This window comes from Tubulanus polymorphus, chromosome 1 (genome assembly GCF_964204645.1).
Source record: "Tubulanus polymorphus chromosome 1, tnTubPoly1.2, whole genome shotgun sequence".
Taxonomy (NCBI): Eukaryota; Metazoa; Nemertea; class Palaeonemertea; order Tubulaniformes; family Tubulanidae; genus Tubulanus; species Tubulanus polymorphus.
In genome coordinates, this window is record NC_134025.1 from 251,361 (window position 1) to 275,242 (window position 23,882).

The 23,882-nt window shown below is 37.9% G+C and overlaps 3 protein-coding genes across 3 annotated transcripts; 2 read left to right on the top strand and 1 right to left on the bottom strand.

Annotated features, from left to right (window-relative positions):
• Window positions 1-8,669: 8,669 nt before the first annotated feature.
• Window positions 8,670-12,759, bottom strand: LOC141903064 (protein FAM98A-like). The gene is made up of 11 exons (XM_074790948.1): window positions 12,395-12,759; window positions 12,150-12,298; window positions 11,759-11,815; window positions 11,606-11,683; window positions 11,414-11,502; window positions 10,902-11,012; window positions 10,624-10,821; window positions 10,210-10,309; window positions 10,048-10,130; window positions 9,592-9,682; window positions 8,670-9,512 (listed from the first exon to the last, which is right to left on the bottom strand). The coding sequence occupies exons 1-11, from the start codon at window positions 12,430-12,432 to the stop codon at window positions 8,962-8,964; spliced, it is 1,545 nt and encodes a 514-aa protein (XP_074647049.1). The 5' UTR covers window positions 12,433-12,759; the 3' UTR covers window positions 8,670-8,961.
• Window positions 12,760-13,862: 1,103 nt separating this feature from the next.
• On the top strand, window positions 13,863-16,564 carry LOC141910048 (26S proteasome non-ATPase regulatory subunit 8-like). Its single transcript, XM_074800751.1, has 8 exons — window positions 13,863-14,032; window positions 14,375-14,447; window positions 14,630-14,732; window positions 14,884-14,977; window positions 15,073-15,171; window positions 15,604-15,677; window positions 15,757-15,868; window positions 16,360-16,564. The coding sequence occupies exons 1-8, from the start codon at window positions 13,925-13,927 to the stop codon at window positions 16,492-16,494; spliced, it is 798 nt and encodes a 265-aa protein (XP_074656852.1). The 5' UTR covers window positions 13,863-13,924; the 3' UTR covers window positions 16,495-16,564.
• A 569-nt stretch (window positions 16,565-17,133) lies between these two features.
• LOC141907607 (microtubule-associated protein 1 light chain 3 gamma-like) lies at window positions 17,134-21,886 on the top strand. The gene is made up of 4 exons (XM_074797303.1): window positions 17,134-17,322; window positions 18,012-18,067; window positions 19,053-19,159; window positions 21,003-21,886. The coding sequence occupies exons 1-4, from the start codon at window positions 17,265-17,267 to the stop codon at window positions 21,160-21,162; spliced, it is 381 nt and encodes a 126-aa protein (XP_074653404.1). The 5' UTR covers window positions 17,134-17,264; the 3' UTR covers window positions 21,163-21,886.
• Window positions 21,887-23,882: the final 1,996 nt, after the last annotated feature.

The following is a 23,882-nucleotide window of genomic DNA, read 5'->3' on the forward strand; positions in this document are numbered from 1 at the left end:
TGGGTGAGCTGTCTACCTGCTGTCTGCATGCTGTCTGTATGTTGCCTGCCTGCTTTTGCTGGTGGATTTCATGATTTCTATTTTGCCGAAAGCAACGAAAATCCAAACTCAAATCCTTCCCTTTATTACAAACAGTGGTGTGTTATTTGTAAGAATCATAAGTGTATTTCACACTTTAATAAGAATTCTTTAGTAAATCGAAGTGCAATTCGTTTCCAATGCATTAAACTTTGACAATTACAAGTTGAAATAGCGTTAAAATTAGCAGAATCATTAACTGGAGATTATATCCGCTTGGATTGTTGATATCTATACTTCCTGAGTTTAAAGTCCATCTTAAATATCAACACTCAACATACAGATTAAAATTCTGAGATTTATAATGTACGTATCTGGGAGGCAGTTGCTACGGATCCCATCAGTGAGTTAGCTAAAATGATTCATCTTTGCGACTGTAGATAAGCCTCGACATTGAGAACCAGCGACATAAAAGGTCAAAATAAGTTTTAGTAAAGTTGACTCCTTGGAGCAGTTTACCCCGAGTTGACCGGTACAGTGTATAAGATATACAGTCTTCTCCCAGTTTCAAAGATCACTTCAGCCAACCCTACCACATTTCACCAAGAAGGCAATAAATGTGTGATTATGTAACCTACGACAAATCGGTTCAGAATCTTTTTGATTTTGTTTATTCGTGAAAACTAATGTATTTATTACCGCTGCGATATGTGATGTGCTACATCACGTTCTCGTGCTATAAATCCACAATATAGATTACCAACATCCTTCAAACACGATCTAATCAAATCATCCTCGGCAAAATGACCTTCCATATATACGACAATGTTTTAATTGTGACGCCGCGCATCGGAGGAAACCTTTTGTCGAAAACTCTTCTTCAAAAAGATTAATAAATAGAGCATTTAACGGAAGTAGGTCAAAAGCTCTCTGAGATTCCACATAACAACAAGACAAACATAAAAAAATCGTTTAAAAAGTGAATCCATTGAACGCTCAACCGTGACCTTGAGGTCGACCTTTTTTACACCACAGTTCGTGTTGGAACACACTATAATCATATCTCGCACAGAATACGCCTGTTTATATAGGCTGTTATTTTTTTTTCAATATTGTCGAATTAGTTTCCACATTTACTTTAGTCACTGGAACTGGAGTTCAATTAACCCGCTAAGACACGTCATTTTCAACCGAATGCTTGAAATTGAGAAAGTTAAGGAATTTTGTGCAATGTTTAATCGGCTTATTGCACTTCTGTACAATATTTGCATCTGACGTCATCAATTTCTTTGTCACTATTTCTTAATGTTAAGTTTTGATTTGTATATTTTCAGGTGAATGATAAATATTGATAAATTCGTCCATTTATTGCTGGAAATAGAGCGATTTCTGAGGCCAATGGAGACGAGATGGAATCCGACAACCATGAGAACCATGAGAGCCAAGAGAACCATGAGAGCCAAGAGAACCATGAGAGCCAAGAGAACCATGAGAGCCAAGAGAACCAAGAGCTGAAATAAAAGATTTCTACTAGATTATACCGCTATAAGAAGAGACGAGATGAGATGAACTACAGTCTTTTCAATGTTATGGGAATTTTAAATTCTCTATAGATTTAAGTATTTATTGAAGCTTGGGAATTTCCGCCCGAATCGACTCCTCTTCTCTGTCTCTGTCTCTCTCTCTCTCTCTAAATTACCTCTTCAAATATTTTCAAGTTTTCACGTGTCTTGAAGAAGATGAGCTGGTTGTGAAACTAGTCGGTTTTATGTGTGACTATTGTCCACGAACTGACGCCAATATTTAACATTCTATACATTACAATAAACACTTGTGTTCGAATTGAAATGACAGTGCACGGATTACTCGAGGCATCAACGTCACTCACAGGAAATTATTACCCGTCAAATTCTCATTATAAATAGTTTTGAGAAGCGTGTGAGATTAGAGTCAAATTAGTCTTAAATATTAACCAGTGGCTCAATCGTGACTTCGATTTAAAACCGGGCTAAGACTATCTTATAGTTGTAACCAATATCAACAAGAACAGTCTTAAGATTTCACGGCTCTCTTTGGCAAAGTCCTGGACTGTTGTTGAATTAGACTGTAGGGAGGTTGGTATAGAGTTCCGGGCTCCTTTTTCATAATTATCGGTTAATTCTTTTGTAAACTCCTCTTGGGTCATATTTTAACTCGCATGCATTTGTTAAATGGGGTCCTCCTGATCGAGGAGCCATTGGAGATCATATATTTTGAGCTGTTGTTAGAACAACGATATTTGAAATCGTGTGAAATCAAACCCTTGATGGTTTATAATTTTAATTAAATATGGAGTATGTAACTAGACACCTGTGGCAGGTGAGGGTCCGCTAAATAGTAATTATCAATGCCACATGTTATTGTAATAGGTCACTATTCACTTATTCCCAGTTTTCAAGTGTTTATATAAATCATCATTCCATATTTCTGTTGAAAAGGCGTATGAAATTTGAGATATCAATTGCCAATTTTGAGATTTCAAAGTGAATTTGATTTCGAAAAAACAACATATGAAACTCCGGGAGTTGAGTAAGTGATAATGTGGATGAGATGAAGTTGGTGGTTGATGATGTTGATGATGATGATGATGATGACCACCTGTCGAGTGGAGTCTGACTTGTACTTTAACAAACTCCAGAACCACACACACACACACGACACTGAGCTATTACTATTGTATTCCATAATAAAAGACTCATCCTACAACAAATTACAGCTAAGTACTTGTCCATTTGCCGTCCAATTTCACGAAATGGTTCCCAATGTCAACCGCGAACAACCGTTTCAATTGTTGATAGACAAACGGATTCAAATTTCATACGAATGTCATCAATTTCCTATTTAAAGACTTTAATTTAACTGGACAGATTTTCAATTGAGCGCTAAGAGTGGCTTTTTATTCGGTTTGAACTTTACTGTTCTGGGTCTCGTGTGATATAAAACACGATTATTTACTTTTATTCATAAAATGTGAAAATTTTAAATGTGATATTTTAAAAACCCATAATAACAGGAAACTCAACCAGCAAATTACAGACAGACTATCATCATCTTCATCTCAATGTTTATACGAGTGTTCGTGAAGGGAGAGGGGCGAGATAGGGGGTGAAAGGGGGTGCGAGGGGGCGTACTTAAAACTGCTGTGCTATTTGATAAGATGTAAATAAAGTATACTTAATGTAAATATTATATATTGTATATAATACGTATCGATTAGTGAGATTTGAGTATGATAATATTTTCTATGTATTTTTATACCGGTACACTCTTAGTCAATATTTTATAAATAAAATACGAATCGACGATAATTGAACCTGAGTTTTCTGCGTCGTAATTTTCTTCTGCATTATTTATGAATTCATGGCTGATTGGAATATTTCTGGAGGAGGATCTCAGACAGATATTCTCCAGTTTAACTGATGGAAATCAAAGTTAGAAAACAAGAATTTCAGCCACAGCGACTTTCGACATCAGACTCCGAGGTTAGAGTTAAGATTTGTTCCAAAGAACTGAACTGGATTCTCAGCGGGAGGTGGACGAGGAATTACTCGCACCTCGTAGGAAGGTGGTTGTGGATACATCCACCTGAGGATTGGGTGGATGGAGTGGAATGATTTTGGTTTCTGTAAAACACGTGACGCAAATATATCTTTTTCCTTTCAAACTCACGAATATTTGAATTTTCAGCCACTGATAAGGAATAAAGGCTTAACTTATTCCAAAACAGGAGGGTGGGTTTCACTCGAACCCGTATGAACACTGCTCAAACCATATGTAATTATATTTTATGGACAGTTCAGCCCAATTAAAGAAACATCGATTTTGTTTGTTTTTCTTATACATGTATATCTTTGTAAAAATATTAATGCCAAGAAAATTGTATAAAATTCCTTATGAAATTTATTTTGAAATTCAAATAACTCAATTCTATTGGATCAGAGTCTATAGAGAGATGCAACAGTTTGAATGTGGTGGTTGATTGATACTTGGTGGTTACTTCACGGATAAAGTTACAATAAAGTGTCAATTTTACGAACAGATGGTTGGACAAAGATGGCGAGCCCGAACAAACGGTCAGACAGTAGCTTCATAACAATATTTACTCGTTAAATAAAACGAACATTTCATGGGCAGGCGACAAAACAGGGATCGAATTGCGACCAGGAAATTGTACTTTTGGGTAGTTTTTGACTCCACCACGTAATGTTACGTGTAAACGTGTGGAGCGGATTAGGGCGGATTTAGATTATAAGGTTTAATACAATAGGAGGTTAATCCCGAACCTGATGTCAGCCTCACTTAACCTGGAATTATAGCACACTTCACTAGAATTAAAAATCGTAATGATTTCTTTAAATTTACGCAATTAACAAAAAGTTCATTATGATAGAATTGTGTGTCGAGTGTTCGGTGCGAAAAGTCACTCTCATTACAACTAATGGCCGCTCTGAATGCCACTTCCGCCGCGGCTAGTTTTTGTGTGTATTACGTCACTGTAATCGTCTCTCATTTCTTTTTAATGACGTCACTCTCATCATGAATTAAAGTGAATCATAATTCTCTATAATTGACTGTGAAAAGCTACATCGTAAATAGAATCGGACGATAGAAATTTCGGAATCCCCTCCTCTCCAGTTTGACAATAGAACGAGGCAGGCTTAAGCTAAACACATGACCACACAACAAGTTGATTTTGATGCCACCAGAACCCACCGGACCCTACCAGACCCCACCGGACCCCACCAGACCCCACCGGACCCTACCAGACCCCAACGGACCAACAGCAATCAGCTAAAAACTGAATACATTCATTTTCAGATTCGCAATAACATACAATTTTAAGATACGGTATCTCTTCGATGACCGGTTCCACAGTTGTGAGTTGATTGGGGTTAACTTAGTTCATTTTCATTGATTTTCCCCGATTTAACTATGAAATTGAGTCCAGTAGGCTAATTCTCTAGTCAAAAATGTATAGTATCAGTATAAACATACTTTTACACAAATATAAAATTCAAAATTTAATTTTGTCTTAAAATAGAGTACAGAAGCCTACTATGGATCCAGCAATCCCCTTGGAAAAAATTAGATCAATTCAAGCTGGCTGATTAGAGATACAAGGTCGAAAGATGACCATATGGCTCCACAATAACCGGGCGGGCAAAGATGAAACAAGTTCCAAACATCCAAACCACAAATATCCACGATATTGTGTGCATTATGCGGGCTTCATAACTTTTATATAATAACTTTATTAAAATCTGCCCCCTGAGTTAAAACTATACAAAACAGAATGGATTTAGAAGCCATAGAGAGCCTGCGGAAAGGTTTATACAGGCGGTCTAAGATAAAGGCAGGATTTGGTAGGATTCGGGTATCCTGGCCACCCATATGCTTAAAACTATTTAACCATCTAAATTTCTATTCACAATTTCACGGACGTCAATTTAACTATTAGTTTATCATAGGGTCAAACCCCCTACCCCGGAACCAGAAAGTATCGGGCTTAAGATGTTGAAAAACCAGCATCATGACAGTTGCGTGTTCCGGCCATAATTTCTTAAGAATTTGAAATTTCAAATTTAACAGCTTTTAACGCCTGAACATTCCTGTGGGAATCAAACTGTTATCAGATCTATTACAATCTTTAATAACAACTGAATGAAAAATTAAGTGGTCATTTATTGTGTAACAGACTGTAGGATGAAGAGTACTCGACGATTTTAAACCTCTCGAATATTTCTTAAATAAATCTGTAAATTTTTCCCGAGGCTAAAATCCGACGATGATTTGGAGAGATCTTATCCGACAGATGCGCATCTGTTGGATAATTGTGTATTAAGTAATATGTTCAGATTTAAGTAGTTTTAAGACGTTAGTTCAGATCTCCCCTCCCTCTCTCTCTCTCTCTTCCTGTTGTTGTTATGATGGAGTATTTTAAACGGAAGAATACCAGACACCGGAAATTGTTCTGCTGTTATTAGAATAATTTTTGGATTAAGTAAGATTTGTGTAATTGCAGGTGACGTCAGAAGACAGTCTGCCGATGGGGAGTTTGTTTATAGACAGTGTACACGGGAGGCATAGATCACAAAGTGTCAGAAATCAATCCTAGTCTTTGATATAGAACTATTTCAGCGTGAAATCCGCTGAATAACAGTTAGAGTTATATAACACATAGAATGAGACTGAACGCGAATTAGGAATGACAATACGTGAAATGCGATTAACCGTAAAAACCACAAACAATATTTCAAACATCATTTTCAACTTAATAAAACTGCACCCTGAGTCCGTGTTGTAATGGCCCCATAATATTCCAGGAAAATAACTGCGTGACATGTAGTCAAAACGTCCAATGAATAAATCATTATAAAACATTTTCGGACTCGTTTATTTTACCTGGATGTGGGCTTTTTCTATAGAATTTCCGAAAACTCAAGAGCATCGGGGGAGGGGGGCATCCACGCGATTTTAAATTTCAAATTATCTATCATATATAGAAAACACACACGAATGTCACGAATTACAATTCTGGCTAATTAATATTTTCTTGAAGGAGATTGTGACAATAGATAGTTACTCAGCGGGGGGTGAAGTGTCGAGTTAGACCTCGGTAACGTCACTCACCCATATCAAATAGCCGCCATCACCGCTAAAGTTCTTCCCGGTGGAATAAATCGACCTATTGTTTCATTCGATGTTTTTTATGGGAAAGGCATCGAAATGGCACCTCAAGTCGGAGAGGTGTCTAATGAACCCAGAATGTGTTAGATTAGTCGGTTAGCTGCCCTCCCATTGAGCTAGTCTCACTAGCCTCATAGAAACCAGATTGAGAAAAACGCTCAAACAATGGTTTAATTATTTAGAGAAAGGTTCATCAAGAGACATTCACGGAATTCTCGAATTTTGAGAACATCGAAATATAAATGATAGATTACAATGAAATTCAAGCAGAAAACGTTGACGATTATGTTAATGACTGATCATCACAATGATTATTTACACTTAGTAAATTAAATCAAAAATACAAATATGGACTCAAAAATAGAGATGACTTCATTAATGTGACGACTTATCCAAATAACGACTTACACTTTGTAGTAAATTGAATCAGAAATACAAATTGAGATACTATAACCGAGATAGTCAGTAGATTATTATTTTAATGATATATTTTTCCATTCATTTCATTGAATATGAATTATACGATCTCACGGTGGGGGAGGGGTTAGGGGTTAGGGGTGAATTATTAGAAATATCAATATGAAATATTGTACTTTATGCTTTATAAATATGAATAAACATCAGACATCTTAATCCTCATCTTAATCTGTCGTTAATCGCAGTCTAGATCTTCCCTAATTATACCTTCATGTAAGATTATTTAATACAATATGGAAAGGGGTTGTTTTGTAGTTTCCTCGCCAGATGGTTTCGTGTGCGTTTTAATTATCGCGAGGAGTCGGGGGTCAATTTGTGATTTGTCACGTAATTAAGAAGACCTCACCACGCACCTGCCTGACACCAGCAGCAGCAGCGGCCTCTTTACTAATCACCTACCTCACATACAGTATATACCTGATATTTGCTTGATGAAATACTGAGGTTAAAGAGTTTTAAATTTTAAGTTTCCCTTATTGAAATACCGCCAATGATTGATTCACCCGGTCGTGTCGTGGAAGATGGTTGTATTCACCTTGGTCGCTCGACGATCCTAGAGACCCCGGTACCCAACAACATCACATTAAGGTTTTTTGTGAAAGGATTGAGAAACTTAGCAAAGTTTACAAACTTCCAAAGGGAAATGCGGTTCACATTGTCTTAGAATCTTGAAAATACAGAAATTTCCACTGTTTTTCTGCATAGAACTTCGTCATAGTTCGATGGATTCTGGTTGGATCATCCTCGCTTGCCAGGAATAGTAGAAACCACTAGAAGAAAAAAGCGTGAGAAAAACCGAATTCCCCAAATCATCCATATATGGACATGGCATGAAGCCTCGTTGTGGGTGAAGTGTTTGATAAATACGGCCGGCTGGACCGGAAGTTCGTGTGTTCCTCTACCTATAGTCGTTTCATATTTGTGTAAACAATTTTATTTGTGAGACTCGTAATTAGAATAACATTTATAATGGCTTCTATTTCAACACGGTCCGTCGTCTACCAGTCTGATATCAGGTTTCACTGAGAGATGCGGGATTGGAATAACAATTTCAAATTTGTTTTCAAACCAAACGAACTGCAAAGTGCATCACTCCCAGCTAGACCCAACTGATTCTAATAAAATTTCTCGTTTTTGCTGTTTTTATTGTGGGATTTCTAGCGTTTAAAATTAGTCTCTGTTTCTGGGATGTGTATCTGTGTTTTGACAGGCTCAAAATAGAATCCGAAAACCGTTCTTTTTAACTTGCGAACTAATGTCGCGTTGATCGAAGGTCGCTTCTGACGTGTCGTGCACACATTCGCCATCTGTCGGATATGCGAATAAATACACAAATACGCCAGCAGTCAAACAGACGATAATGAAGTGACAAGCGACGTGTGACACTCCGTCATCATCATTCCCGCAAATCACAACCAAAACAAAAATATATTAATGAGAAACTATTCGTTTATTTCTAGCGATTCCGTGAAGTATCGTAAAAACCAACCGATCGCTTTTACACATAGTAACCATAGCAACAGAATAGAATACACACACAATTTATACTGAATGTTTCACATTTCACTGTCAGTTCAGTGAGATCTACCATTTCAGAGGAGCAAGGCAGAAAAACTCTGGTATCGCTGCTTGGCAGCTATATTTACATTACAGCCTTCATGGTGCGAGCATGAGGTTAATCCAGAAGGGTTTGAACGACATAAAAACAAACACAAACAAATTATTACATGAGACACAAGTTTAATATCTACGATCACGACCTCCTCGGCCTCCGCGGGTCCTTCCCTGACCTCTCCCTCCTCCATAACCTCCTTCATGAGAAAATGCTTGATCAGGTTGCTGATAGCCCTGTTGAAATCCACCTCCCTGGCCATAACCTCCCTGGTTTTGGTTGTAACCTCCCTGACTATAACCTCCCTGGTTTTGACTATAACCTCTTTGGTTTTGGTTGTACCCTCCTTGACTATAACCGCCTTGGCTTTGACTGTAACCTCCTTGACTATAACCTCCCTGGTTTTGACTGTAACCTCCCTGGTTTTGACTGTAACCTCCCTGGTTTTGGTTATGACCTCCCTGGTTTTGGTACTGGTTATAGCCGGTTTGATTTCTGCCGCCTTGCTGACCACCAGACCAGGATCCTTGTACGCGACCACCTCGGTCCCCACCTCCACCTCTTCCTCCTCTGCCTCCTCTATCTCCTCCCCCTCTGCCTCCTCTATCTCCCCCCCCTCTGCCTCCTCTATCTCCTCCTCCTCTGCCTCCTCTATCAAACCCTCTACCGCCTCCACGACCTGCAATAGAAATGTTAACATGTATTCTGAGTGGAAGCTCGACCGTGTGAATTGTAAGTCAGTATTTTATGACTCTAACCTCCTCGACCAGAATCTTGTCTCTTCATAAATGATGGCATTTCAGGAGGAGGTGGTTCTAATTCCCAGGCTCTTCCACCGCGATCCGGTACCTGCAATTAAACATCATCTTGTTACGTTTATACCTGGTCTTAAAAACTGATGATTCCTAAAATAATCGCTTTAAGAATCAACAACCAGTTTAGAATTACAGAGTACATTTCCACTGTAGTTTGACGGTAGAGTTAGAATTTCCAATATTTTATCGCTGGGGTCATATTGCAACCTAAAACTGGGGTCTTGAACTGTGGAACTGGGTCGAGAAATGTGGAATTGGATCCTGAACTGTGGAAATGGGACCTGTAAATTAGTAATGTGGAACTAGGGATTGAACTGTGGAACTGGGACCTGTTAATTAGTAATGTGGAACTATGTCCTAAACTGTGGAACTGGATGCAGAGAGTAAACCATTAGTTACCTTTCCGATAAGAACTCGATTTACAGCACATTTAGTGTTCTCTCTCGCTGTACCACTACTTGTCTTTTTTATTCGCGTCAGATCTTTAAAATTATCAAACAAAAAAACATTATAAAAAATATTTCAAATTCTACAGTTGAAGATTTAAAGTTAGATACTAACCATCTCGAGCTGATAAAATACTAGCTATAGATACATGTGATTTAGCATTCATTGTAGTTCGTAATGGTTGAAATACTGAAGCTATTTTATCTTCTTTTGCCTGAAATAAAACAAAACAAAATTTCATTTATTACTGAGGCAAAAACTTCATAAACAGAGAACCCAGTAATGCAGACTGAAAGTGGCCTGGAACCTTCACATTTACGACCATTATTGGCCTTTAAAGTCAGCACTGTGCATCTGGGGCCAGTTACACAGTCGTGACTTAAGTCCATAAGTGGTCTTATATCTTAAGACTGATCTTAAGTCGTTAGATCAGCTATAGAACTAAATTGGTCTTAGAATCGTCTTAAGTCTAAGCTATGACTATGCAACCGGCCCTTGGACACATGAAGTAAATCTATTTAGACAAACCTTGGCACGTTCAGACCACATAAACGACTGTATTGTAACATCTAATCGTTTTAACACCATTTCACGTCTCAACTGATATTCCTCCGTTAAAGCACTGTTTATTGACATTAAATGATTCCATTGTTTCTCTGACAACCGACAATTCAATAACGGTTTCCCTAAGTAATCCGTAGGAAGAGACGCCATTAATTCTTTAACCTGAAATTCGAAAAAAAATTCAAAATAAATCGATTGTTTCTCACAGAAATACAGATGCGAAACGAGTGAGATTTACGAACCTTGGATTCAATCTTTGAGAAGAGTTTAAACGGAGTGATATCTGCAGGAGGTTTCGGAAATCTTAAAGCCATACACGCCAATTTCAAATGTGCAGCTACTTCACTTTCAGCCTAATACATAAAATACATGCTACAGTGAAATGAACTAACTCTAACTCAAAATTAACTCTAAATCACCACTGTGGAATCATATTCAAACAAAGAAATTTATAACTAGCTTCATAATATCAGTGACTAACCAGTTACCCGGTACACAGTTCTGGCGCTGCAGTTGTTCAAAAGTTGATAATAATAACTTTTACCTTTGAGCAATTGCAGCCCAAGGAGATACGTGAGATACACTCATTGAAAATGTACTCATTTCAACTCACAATCTCAAAAACTGGATGTTGATATCATGATGTTTTTAATATACAGTAAAACCGATGTAATTCGGATCAGTTTGATACGGATTTCAATTTAATCCCGATGAATGATCTGAATTAAGCTGGTTCTAGTGTGAAATCAATTACCTGCATTTCAACCTGTTGAGCTTTAGTAAGAAGATGTGGTTTAGTATCGGCTATAATACGACAAGCGCACAACTCGGATTGTAAAAAATCTGAAAATATCAAACATTAAATCTCAAGGGCGGGGTCTGATCCTTTTCCTACACATAACTAACATTTGTGGAATTTCAATGAGAGATAATCTCAATTTTGTACCTAAAAGTTGTAGGCGTGATTCACGTGTGGATAATCTATCATTAATCGGACCTTCGATCAGAGCACCATGTGGACAACCTACAACAATCAAAATCAGTTCATCCTAAATCATTCAAATATTACTTAATTCATTCCAAATGTTCAAATACAAACCATATTCACGGAGAAATCCACTTAATTCTAATAGAAATGTTCCAGCATCACTGCTATCTGAAAATATACACAAAATATATTCCATAACAATAATCATTCACTGGACCCATATAACTACTGCATAGCCAAGTGCTGAATATCGTTATACCTTACATTGACAAAAATGCAGGGTTCAGGCTGAGGGGTCAGCAGGGTACAGGCTGAGGGGTGAACAGGGTTCAGGCTGAGGGGTTAGCAAGGTCCAGGCTGAGGGGTCAGCAGGGTCCAGGCTGAGGCCAGGGGTCAACACGGTCCAGGCTGAGGGGTCAGCAGGGTCCAGGCTGAGGGGTCAGCAGGGTCCAGGCTGAGGGGTCAGCAGGGTTCAGGCTGAGTAGAGTAGTAATATATTTACCTATGACAGCATTAACTGTGTCCTCAATAGAATTATAAACAGCTAACTGTTTGACCAACCATTCAACTAATTGAGTATAAGCTATTGATCTGGGCCCCTCTTCTAATGCTTTCTCTAACGCTCCATCTTCAACAAGAGCGCCTTGATACCTACAAATAAACACCATCACAATAAATACCGAACGATTATTGTCTGAAAACATCTATTTGCAGAGAAAACATTGTTTATAAATATTCCACACGAACCCTAAATCTTCTAAAGTGTCCAGAATATCATTCTCCATGTTTCAATGATGTTTTACAATCAATTAATCGCTGCAAATTAAGTCTTAATCGGCAAAAACCGCATCAATCAGGGACATCTGATAAATGTGGAAAGCTGTTACCGGCTGGTGCTGCCACCTACAACAAGATTTTTAATTTTAGTTTTAACAAAAAGCTGGTGCATTTTAACAGCTTAGGAGGTTATCATAGGCAGTGGGGTATCTAACGGCATAGCGCCACGTGGTTTAGAACGACCTATTCTCGACCGGGCGGATGTGGCGCAAAGAGTTGACTTCACCTTTAAAGCATGCACCTGCAGCGTTTCAGCCCATGCAATATAAAATGATAACTTATTGTGCCGAAACGGTGACAAATGACACCGGTGACATTAATTGACCTTAATGGATAATGAAGTTATTATTCATGCTGCATTTACGATGCGGGTAGAATGGCAAAAAATCTTAATCGTAAAAACCGGCATCAATCAGGGACATCTGATAAATATGGAAAGCTGTTACCGTGTGGTGCTGCCACCTAGAACAAGATTTTTAATTTTAGTTTTAACAAAAAGCTGGTGCATTTTAACAGCTTAGGAGGTTATCATAGGCAATGGGGTAACTAACGGTATAGCGCCACGTGGTTTAGAATGACCTATTCTCGACCGGGCGGATGTGGCGCAAAGAGTTAACTTCACCTTTAAAGCATGCACCTGCAGCGTTTCAGCCCATGCAATATAAAATGATAACTTGTTGTGCCGAAACGGTGACAAATGACACCGGGGACATTAATTGACGTTAATGGATAATGAAGTTATTATTCATGCTGCATTTACGATGCGGGTAGAATCGCAAAAAATCTTAATCGTCAAAACCGGCATCAATCAGGGACATCTGATAAATGTGGAAAGCTGTTACCGTGTGGTGCTGTCACCTACAACAGGTTTTTTCATTTTAGTTTTAACAGCTTAGAATGTTATCGCGGGTAACGGGGTATCTAACGGTATAGCGCCACGTGGTTTAGAATGACCTATTCTCGACTGGGCGGACGTGGCGCAAAGAGTTAACCACCTTTTAAGCATGCACCTGCAGCGTTTCAGACCATGCCATATAAAATAATAACTTAATGTGCCGAAACGGTGACAAATGACAGCGGTGACATTCAAAGGATTAATGAAGTTACTATTCATGCTGCACTTCTGATACGGGTTGAGTTGAAATAATAGCCTGGTCTGGAATCCATCTGTACCGGACATCGTTAATAGTCAATAGTATTCACCACTCGCGACAATCGGTTATCACGGCACTTCGTCATCTTCCTGTATAAATAAGTATATTTCTACATATGGCACCCATCCAAAATTGCGTAGGTTATTGAGATAAGTCATTAAAAACTGCATTAAGTTTAGACTGGTTGTCGGTCTATGTTATTGGACTGGCAACGTGACACCAGGTCCTCACACCAAGCGTTCTCGCGCGCGGTAAATGTCTTCGTAACCGCAGTAAACCGGTTAAAATGGCGTCTCTGAAACAAGTAGTGTCTATGTATCAAAATCTAACTCAAGAATGGAACAGGAAGCCTTCTAATTATGAGAAATGTGGAGTCCTATTGAAGAAACTGAAGGTGAGATTAATTTAGCTTGGTTCCAGTCTATCCATCGCAATCTACTGGATCTACTCAATATCGCTGTTTCATTCTCCCAAAAATTGTTTAGTCACTCTCTCACCTGGAGGCTGGACCTCTCTCCCCCTAGTCTGAATACTACCAGTCGTTGTTAGGGTTCCGTACAACGAACAACGGCTAGGTACTAGACTACTCTCCCCCACTCTCCTCCTCTCCTCCCCCACTCTCCTCTTTCCCTCATTGGCCACTCTCCTCTCTTCCCCACTCTCCTCTCTCCCCCACTCTCCTCTCTCCCCAGGTCAGGATCAGTACATTCACTGACTCACTCCTCTCTACTTTCAGGTTGCATTAACGAGTTTAACATTTCTTCCAACCAGTGATTCAAATGCTACAAAACAAGAATTATTAGTTGCTAGTAAGTAGAGAGAAATCGATTACTCACTGAGTTGAGTACTGACGACACTGAACTGCTTTATCAGTTCTTCCATCTAAACTACTGAACTTCAACTGCTGGCTCAGGTCGGCCAGATAGTCGACACCCAACTTCTCCAGCCTCAGCTACTGAGATTGAAATCCAAATTTAAACTTGTATTTCAGGAGATATATTAGAGATCGGAGCTCAATGGGCGATCGCGGTTAAAGATATTCCAGCGTTCGAAAGATACCTGGCGCAATTAAAGAGTTATTATTTGGATTATCGGTAAGTTTCACAGACAGGTCAGAGTGTTCACAGGTCAGCGGGTTGACAGGTCTGACTGATTGATTGGCCAGATTGACAGTTCAGCACATTGACAGGTCGGCATGTTGACAAGTATTGTAGTAATTGAATATATATTAATTGATTGTTTCAGCGATGATCTACCAGAATCTGCTTACAAATATCAGTTGCTTGGTTTGAATTTATTGTGTTTACTTTCACAAAACCGTCTTGCAGAATTTCACACTGTAAGTTCTTATTCATACTCCGTTCTCAGGATCTGATTCTGAATTCCTTTTTTCACCATAATTAGAATTGTATTTAAATTGATTGATGTTTTTAGGAACTTGAATTATTGCCGGCTAAAGAACTACAATCAAATATCTATATAAAACACCCAGTGTCGATGGAACAATATCTCATGGAAGGAAGCTATAATAAAGTAAATATTCTTTCATTTATTATTCTGTATTTACTGTAACCAAAAGCAAAAGTTTTGGGTGTTTTTCGATTGCGCTCTGCAGGAGCCAGTTGCATAGTCATGGTTTAGACTTAAGACCAGTCTAAGGCCAACTCAATTCCATAGCCAATCTAACAACTTAAAGACCAGTCTTAAGATTTAAGATCACTTTTGGACTGAATTCACGACTGTGCAACTGGCCCCAGGAAGAGGAATTTTGGGCGTTTTTTGATTGCGCTCTTCTGGAAGAGGAATTTTCTCCTTTGATTGCTTTGATTAGAAGTTTCTGCCCCCTAATTCTCATGCCTCAGATATCTGTTTCTTCCAGAAGAGCACATTCGAAAACGGCCTTATTTGAGGTGATCATTTTATCTAAAGTTACAAATAATTTTACATTCGTTTTCCATATTTCAGGTATTTTTAGCGAGAGGTAATGTTCCAGCTGAAAGTTACAATTTCTTCATAGACATTTTACTCGATACAATCAGGTAACTTCACTCACTTAGAGAAACTGATATTAAACAAACTGTTACTGTATTACAGATGATTTTGTTGTTATATTTTCAGGGATGAAATCGCAGGATGTTTAGAGAAAGCTTATGAAAAAATAGCGTTTTCTGAAGCCAGACGAATGTTATATTTTGAATCTGAGAAACAAATGAAGGATTACGCAACTGGGGTCAGTTTAAACTCTTAAGTTCAGTAGTTCATGAATTCAACTTTATTTGGGCCGGTTCAAACATTACATAGGTTATGCTGATTGTTTACCCTCTCCCTTCCCCTCCCTCTAATCCACAGTTAGATTATCTAGATCACTGCTCCCTCTAGTGGAGTTATCCCTAATTAGACTATCTAGATCACTGCTCCCTCTAGTTGAGTTATCCCTAATTAGACTATCTAGATCACTGCTCCCTCTAGTTGAGTTATCCCTTATTGTATTATCTAGATCACTGCTCCCTCTAGTGGAGTAATCCCTAATTGTATTATCTAGATCACTGCTCCCTCTAGTGAAGACAGTAGATATTTATAAATGAAGTGTTTATTGAACCCGGAACTCAGTGATTTATTGACGTCATTATGATAGTGAATATCAGTGTCTATAGTTCAAAGTCTAACGTGTCAAATACACAGGATTCATTCTGTGAAACTGTTTATTATATTTTGTTATAGCGCGGTTGGAAATTGGGATCGAATAAATATTTCAAGTTTCATCACGAAGAGAAGAAAACTGAGGAGATTGTTCCAGCTTGTGATTTAGCTAAACAGGCGATAGAATACGCTCGAGAACTGGAAATGATTGTATAAAAACTATGTTCCGAGTTCTATCTGTGTAAATACTGTATTTATATTTCACTCAATAAATAATCTAATTGTATTGTGAAAATATTTTAGTTTTCTCCCAGTTTTTGCGAGAGTTTTAATGAGGAGCGCAAGAATAGGAACGGAGTATAGGAATCGGAGTCATGCGCCCATGACCTCATCACTTATCAATGACTTCATGTGGCACTCGACACCACAGGGGCTCGTATCAGAGTTGTAGGTAATTTAAAAACGATAATCTGTTAATCCAATGTATATAGTATATTATTTTATATATACTATAGACATTGGATTAACAGATTATCGTTTTTACATTACCTACAACTCTGATACGAGCCCCTGTGTTCGACACTGAGATATCTCGAACTAATTGAAAATAACTAAGTACTGCATATACTATATACTAATATCAATCATCCACCTGCTGCAGGGAAGGAATAAAGTTAGCGGTTGTTCTAACTGCAGATTGATTTGTATCCAGCTACGTTTGAAATAGATACGGTTTACTTTTATAAACCTACGAAATTTATCTTCCTAGGAATAAAAATACGATACATTACGGGATTCGAACCCTAACCACTGCGTCATCAGTTGGCTGATGACGTCATGCCGTGCGCCATCTGTGGCATGTGACCCGCATTCAGCTCTGTGAGTATAGTCGTCGCATAGAGCGCTACTGTGTATAGACAGGTTAATACGAGGAATAAAGAGGAATAGGATCTCACTGATTCCATACATACTAATATACACTCATAATGCCTGCTGATAATAATGACAATAACGGAAAAACATTTAAACAGAGAAAAAGTTTTTGTAAGTATTTCATAATCACATGTTTTTTAGTCTGTTCTTCAGTGTCACTGTCACAGTGTGTGTCACTGTCAGTAGACTGTGTGTGTGTGAGTGAGTGAGGAATATTGTGCGATTATATTAATTAGGCCTATTAATTAAACAACCAGCCATATGTTTAATGAGTATGTTAATAAGCTGGAGAGGACTAGGTGATTGAGGGAGATGTGTGGCCTACTACACGCTGTCCTGTCACTGACACCAGTGACTGCGACACATTGGCCCCAATCGCAGTCTGATCCCAGTGGAACTAGTGTCAGGACACTCAGTACCCTGACACTAGTTCCCAGTACCCTGATGACAGTGGACCCCGTGCCCTAACACTGGTCCCGATGCCCTGACAGCACTGGCTCCGATGCCCATGCGGGCCCCTGCCACTAACGTGTTGCTACACGTTCATATATTTAGTAATAAGGGCCTGGGCCTCTCACATTATTGTAATCAGTATTTAACATGTTAGGTGTAAATTGTATCGATATTTATGAATGAATGTTGCTGTTACTAGAACAATCTGATTATTCAATATGTTTCAATCAATATTAAACCAGGTTGAGTTGTTACTGTTATAACTGAGCTTTACTGTGAATAGTTTGTTATTTCAGGTAATAATCTTACATAATTATAAACTCAATCTGTATTTATTTATTTTACAGCTACGCGGAAAGATGAAGTGGCTGGTATTAGAGCTAAATTTCCTACAAAAGTTCCCGTAAGTAGGCCTACCTGTTAGAAAAGCGCTGCAGTAACCTGACTCTGGAGAATAGATTTTTAAAACCTTCTATTTATAAATTTGAAAGGTTTTAAACGAAATTTATTCATTACCTGAAAAATTGATTAGTAAGAAATCAACATTTCACTCTCCGAACTCTCAGCTGAGTCTGAAACATTTTGTCTTTCAATTATTTGCTTTAATTCTGGATAAATTTCGTTTTTGATCTTTTAGATTTGTGTATAATGGGTTTAATGCAGTAAATCCTACAATACAGGAATAAATACTTCAGGAATACAGAATTCCTGAAGATTATAATCTAAATGTTGATATTAAACTACGTTAGTTCAAGGAGACATTTCGTACTGTTTGTCTGTATTGGGGGCATGTTTGAACACAAGACTCGCATTGTTTCATCAAACTACTGCGGGTTTTATTTTTGAGTGCAGCTGTAAGTGTTGATATCAAATCAGTAATAAAACAGTAATTCTTAGAAGTAACAGTAAGAGTCAGTCAGTCAGTGAAACACAGCTGTGTGGTTATCCTACGTGTTGGTGTTGTGCGCTGCTACACTGTCACTGTCAGTCTAGTATATATGTTTCCTAGTACTGACAATTTTTACATCGAGTTGGTTTTTAATCAATATTCATGATCAGTATAGAAATGAATAAAAACAGGATGACGTTTGTCGAAATGAAAACCTGGCTTAGATCTGACCCGCTTTTCCTTGAATTGACCCGTGTTTCCTGGAATTGACCCGTGTTTCCTGGAATTGACCCGCTTTTCCTGGAATTGACCTGTGTTTCCTGGAATTGACCCGTGTTTCCTGGAATTGACCCACGTTTCCTGGAATTGACCCGTGTTTCCTGGAATTGACCCGCGTTTCCTGGAATTGACCAGGGTTTCCTGGAATCAATCGTGACCACTTTAATTACGTAATAATAGCCAGAAATGATTAGTAATTTATTGTATATTTATTTTCTAGGTTATAGTAGAACGCTACCATAAAGAGACACAATTACCAATTTTAGATAAAACTAAATTCTTAGTTCCACAAGAATTAACGATGTCACAGTTTGTGACTATAATCCGGTACGTATGATTCATATATTATAATCATTAGCAGGAAATGAAGTAAAATGTAGGCTGTATGAATATTATATTCCTCGGGTCAATGTCGTTCTCTTGATAAAATCTGTTTATGACGACAATTAATTGAACTACTTTAGACAATTTGTTTTTGTACGAGGAAGTTCTAGATTATTCGATGAATGCACCCCGAGTATCCTGTAGTTTGTCCGGTTCATTGATTTTTGTTTACGATTACGTTTTTGTTTGTGAAGTATCTGAAAAAAGCAACGATTTTTTTTCTACTCTAAACCCAACAGAAAACACAGCTGTTATAGAAATATAATACATTCGTTATATTAATCACATTGACTATAAACAAGAATGAACCACTAACTGTTTTATCTGTTAACATTATAAACATTGGCCGGGTTTTATAGATCCGGATCCAGTTCCACAATTGTGAGATACAGTTAACTCTGAACTCAGGATCCAGTTCCACAGTTGTGAGTTAGATTTAACTCTCAATTAAGGATCCAGTTCCACAGTTGTGAGATAGAGTTAACTGTGAACTCAGGATCCAGTTCCACAGTTGTGAGATAGAGTTAACTGTGAACTCAGGATCCAGTTCCACAGTTGTGAGATAGAGTTAACTCTCAACTCCGGATCCAGTTCCACAGTTGTGAGATAGAGTTAACTCTCAACTAAGGATCCAGTTCCACAGTTGTGAGTTAGAGTTAACTCTCAACTAAGGATCCAGTTCCACAGTTGTGAGATAGAGTTAACCCTGAACTCCAGATCCAGTTCCACAGTTGTGAGTTAGAGTTAACTCTCAACTAAGGATCCAGTTCCACAGTTGTGAGTTAGAGTTAACTCTCAACTAAGGATCCAGTTCCACAGTTGTGAGTTAGAGTTAACTCTCAACTAAGGATCCAGTTCCACAGTTGTGAGATAGAGTTAACTCTCAACTAAGGATCCAGTTCCACAGTTGTGAGTTAGAGTTAACTCTGAACTCAGGATCCAGTTCCACAGTTGTGAGTTAGATTTAACTCTCAATTAAGGATCCAGTTCCACAGTTGTGAGATAGAGTTAACTGTGAACTCAGGATCCAGTTCCACAGTTGTGAGATAGAGTTAACTGTGAACTCAGGATCCAGTTCCACAGTTGTGAGATAGAGTTAACTCTCAACTCCGGATCCAGTTCCACAGTTGTGAGATAGAGTTAACTCTCAACTAAGGATCCAGTTCCACAGTTGTGAGTTAGAGTAAACTCTCAACTAAGGATCCAGTTCCACAGTTGTGAGATAGAGTTAACTCTGAACTCAGGATCCAGTTCCACAGTTGTGAGATAGAGTTAACTCTCAACTAAGGATCCAGTTCCGCAGTTGTGAGATAGAGTTAACTCTGAACTCAGGATCCAGTTCCACAGTTGTGAGTTAGAGTTAACTCTCAACTAAGGATCCAGTTCCACAGTTGTGAGATAGATTTAACTCTCAATTAAGGATCCAGTTCCACAGTTGTGAGAAAGAGTTAACTCTCAACTAAGGATCCATTTCCACAGTTGTGTGAGTTAGAGTTAACTCTGAACTAAGGATCCAGTTCCACAGTTGTGAGTTAGAGTTAACTCTCAACTAAGGATCCTGTTGTGATTTAGATAATTTAGGTAATATATTGAGTTATTTAGAATATGAGTACATATTCAATTACTTCCCTTAATTCAAAACTGTACTAACAGTGGAACTGGATGCCGTATTATTGCGTAGGCCTCGAGTAAAAATTTCTAAAGTAGATTAGCCTCCTGGGTTAAGCGGGTCCTTGTCTCACGCATTTGAATTAGTTTTAACTCTGAATTTTTGCTGTATTTTCAGAAACCGAATGTCGTTAAATGCGAATCAAGCGTTTTATTTAATCGTAAACAACAAAAGTTTAGCGAGCATGTCGACGACGTTAGCCGAGATTTATAAAGATGAAAAAGATGAAGATGGATTTTTATACATGACGTACGCGTCACAGGAAATGTTCGGTTGAGACTGTAATCTGATTGGATGGATTTAAAACGATACACAGTTGATACTCGTCGTCTCGAGTCACTGCTCGGCCGCCGCCGCTGTGGAGGATGAGGGCGATGACCTGAACGTGAATAATGACTCTTTAAAACACATTCCAGTCTGATATATATTTATCCGAATTATTGGTGCTTTATATATGTATATATTACACAGTGTATGTTATTCATTATTATAAGTTCACTCAACCCCGACCCTAACCCTTATAATTCTACAAAAACAGAATCGACAAATATTGTGGATGTTGAACCAAGAACTCTAACTCTCTGACGCAGATTGCTCAGCTATTGTTAAGGGGAAGCTTGGGGGAAATTAATTTCGATTTTCAGTTTCATGAACTGATATTTCAGTAATATTCATTAATTCTGAATGATTTGTGAAACTGAGCCCTTAATGTTTATTTCCCAAGCGTGAGAATTGCGTACAAAGAAAAAGAGGCATTGATTGAAACAACTCTGTGTGGAAACTGAATTGAACAACTGATATCTGTAATACAGTCTCAAACTCTGTTCAGTCTTCATATCAATGAAGTGAAGAGGCTCAATTTATCAAATACTATTTAGTGTAAGACAATAATGTCAAGGCCCAAACTACAACAACTTCTGATAAATGAAGAAATCCCACGCTTCGAATTTGAAATCATACTATCGAATTTATTATTACGAAACCACAACGTTTCGGCTGTTGACTGACAGCCATCATCAGGTGGAATGATTCCACCTGATGATGGCTGTCAGTCAACAGCCATCATCATTCCACCTGATGATGGCTGTTAGTCAACAGCCGAAACGTTGTGGTTTCGTAATAATAAATTTGATAGTATAATTTCAAATTCGAATTGTGGGATTTCTTCATTTATCTACAGTTTACACGGATTATAGTGTTTATTCGACAACTACAACAACTTCTGTACAGGTTTAACCGTAAAACTCTGATGTATAAATTGTACTATGATCTGATGGTAAGATGCTGGGCATTCTTATCTTCTGTATTATTATTATTATTATTATTATTATGATTATTATTATCGTAAGGTAACATTGTGTGTAATCCTTCGTTGTAAGAAAAAGGAATTGTTAAATCAAAAAAAATGTTAAAAAGTTGTACAGTTAAAAAACATATTTCACACGATCTATCTAGATCTATCTAAATTCAAACCGATTTGGAACTATTCGCAAAACTATATCTCCTTCTCTCAGTAGAGGCGGCTACCTAGTAAACCTTGGAACTGTCTAGTCGATGACCTCAATTCAATACAATTTACCTTTATTTCAGGGAATTTTATTTATTCTTAAACAGAGTGTCATTTATAAGTCATCTATAACGGCTAACATTGTCATTATGAAGGGTATTTTTGATCTTTCAATATTTTAAGAAATTTAGAATAGAAATCGCTTTGGTTGTTGAGCAATTTATAGTGAGCAATGTAATTGCAAATTAATGATCTAGACTAAATTCTGAACTATATACGTGACGTTAAATACCAGGAAGTGAAGGTGATTTATGAAATGTCCTCGTTGAGACTTTATCTGATTCTACATTCAGTCAAAACACTTGAGATAATTTCATTGTCCTAATGATTATCATATTATAATGACGTTAGTTGATTTCGGGCTTACTGCCAGTAATAACTGTCATATATAATTAATAGTTATAAACTATTGTTAGTTAACTATGAAGTAGGTACTTAACTGATCTGAATATTAAGTACTTAACTAATTTGGTTGTCTACTATTTACTTATCTATATCTGTACTAATCTAACAAATTACCTAATAATTTATGCGCATATAGTTATAATGATAATGTATTATATTTAAATATGATAATTTTTTGTAACCTGTGATAATTTTATTTGTGTCATGTTAAACTAACGTTGATCCATGACAATAAAAACTCTTTTTGCAAGTAATTATTTTCATGTTGACTTGTTATTCTGCATCCAATATATTTTCACTGGCTGAACCTGTGGAGCCCCCTAGTACCCAGATTGGCACCCTGTCCCTCACTGTGGAAAGGTCTGAATGCAGTGACCGCAGTCTGATTGTGAAACAGTCAAACTGTGGCCCCCTGGTAACCAGGTGGTTAATATCTATGATAACAGGGTTGCTCGGGACACCCCTTTACATCCTCTAATCAGCATCAGGACCACTCGAATCAGTATCAGTAATTACTGGGTTCAAACCGGGGACACCCCTGCACATCCTCTATTCAGCATCAGGACCACTCTGAATCAGTATCAGTAATTACTGGTTCTCGAACCTGGGACACCCTTGTACATCCACCAGCATCAGAGCCACATATCGATATTCCGGTAGATGGCGCATGTGAAATATGGTGTATTTCAAATCTTTATCATTGTTAATTCTAGATATTTGATAGTTCAGCGAAATTCCAATAGATGGCGAAAATAGTAATAGTGTATAAGTGCTACATACTCTATTCAGCATCATCAGCAGTTACTGGGTTCGATCGAACCCGGGACACCCTGTACATCCTCTATTCAGCATCAGGACCAGTCTAAATCACAGTAATTACTGGGTTCGAACCCGGGACACCCTTGTACATCCACCAGCATCAGAGCCACATATGGATATTCCGGTAGACGGCGCATGTGAAATATAATGCATTTCAAATCTTTATCATTGTTAATTCTAGATATTTGATAGTTCAGCGAAATTCC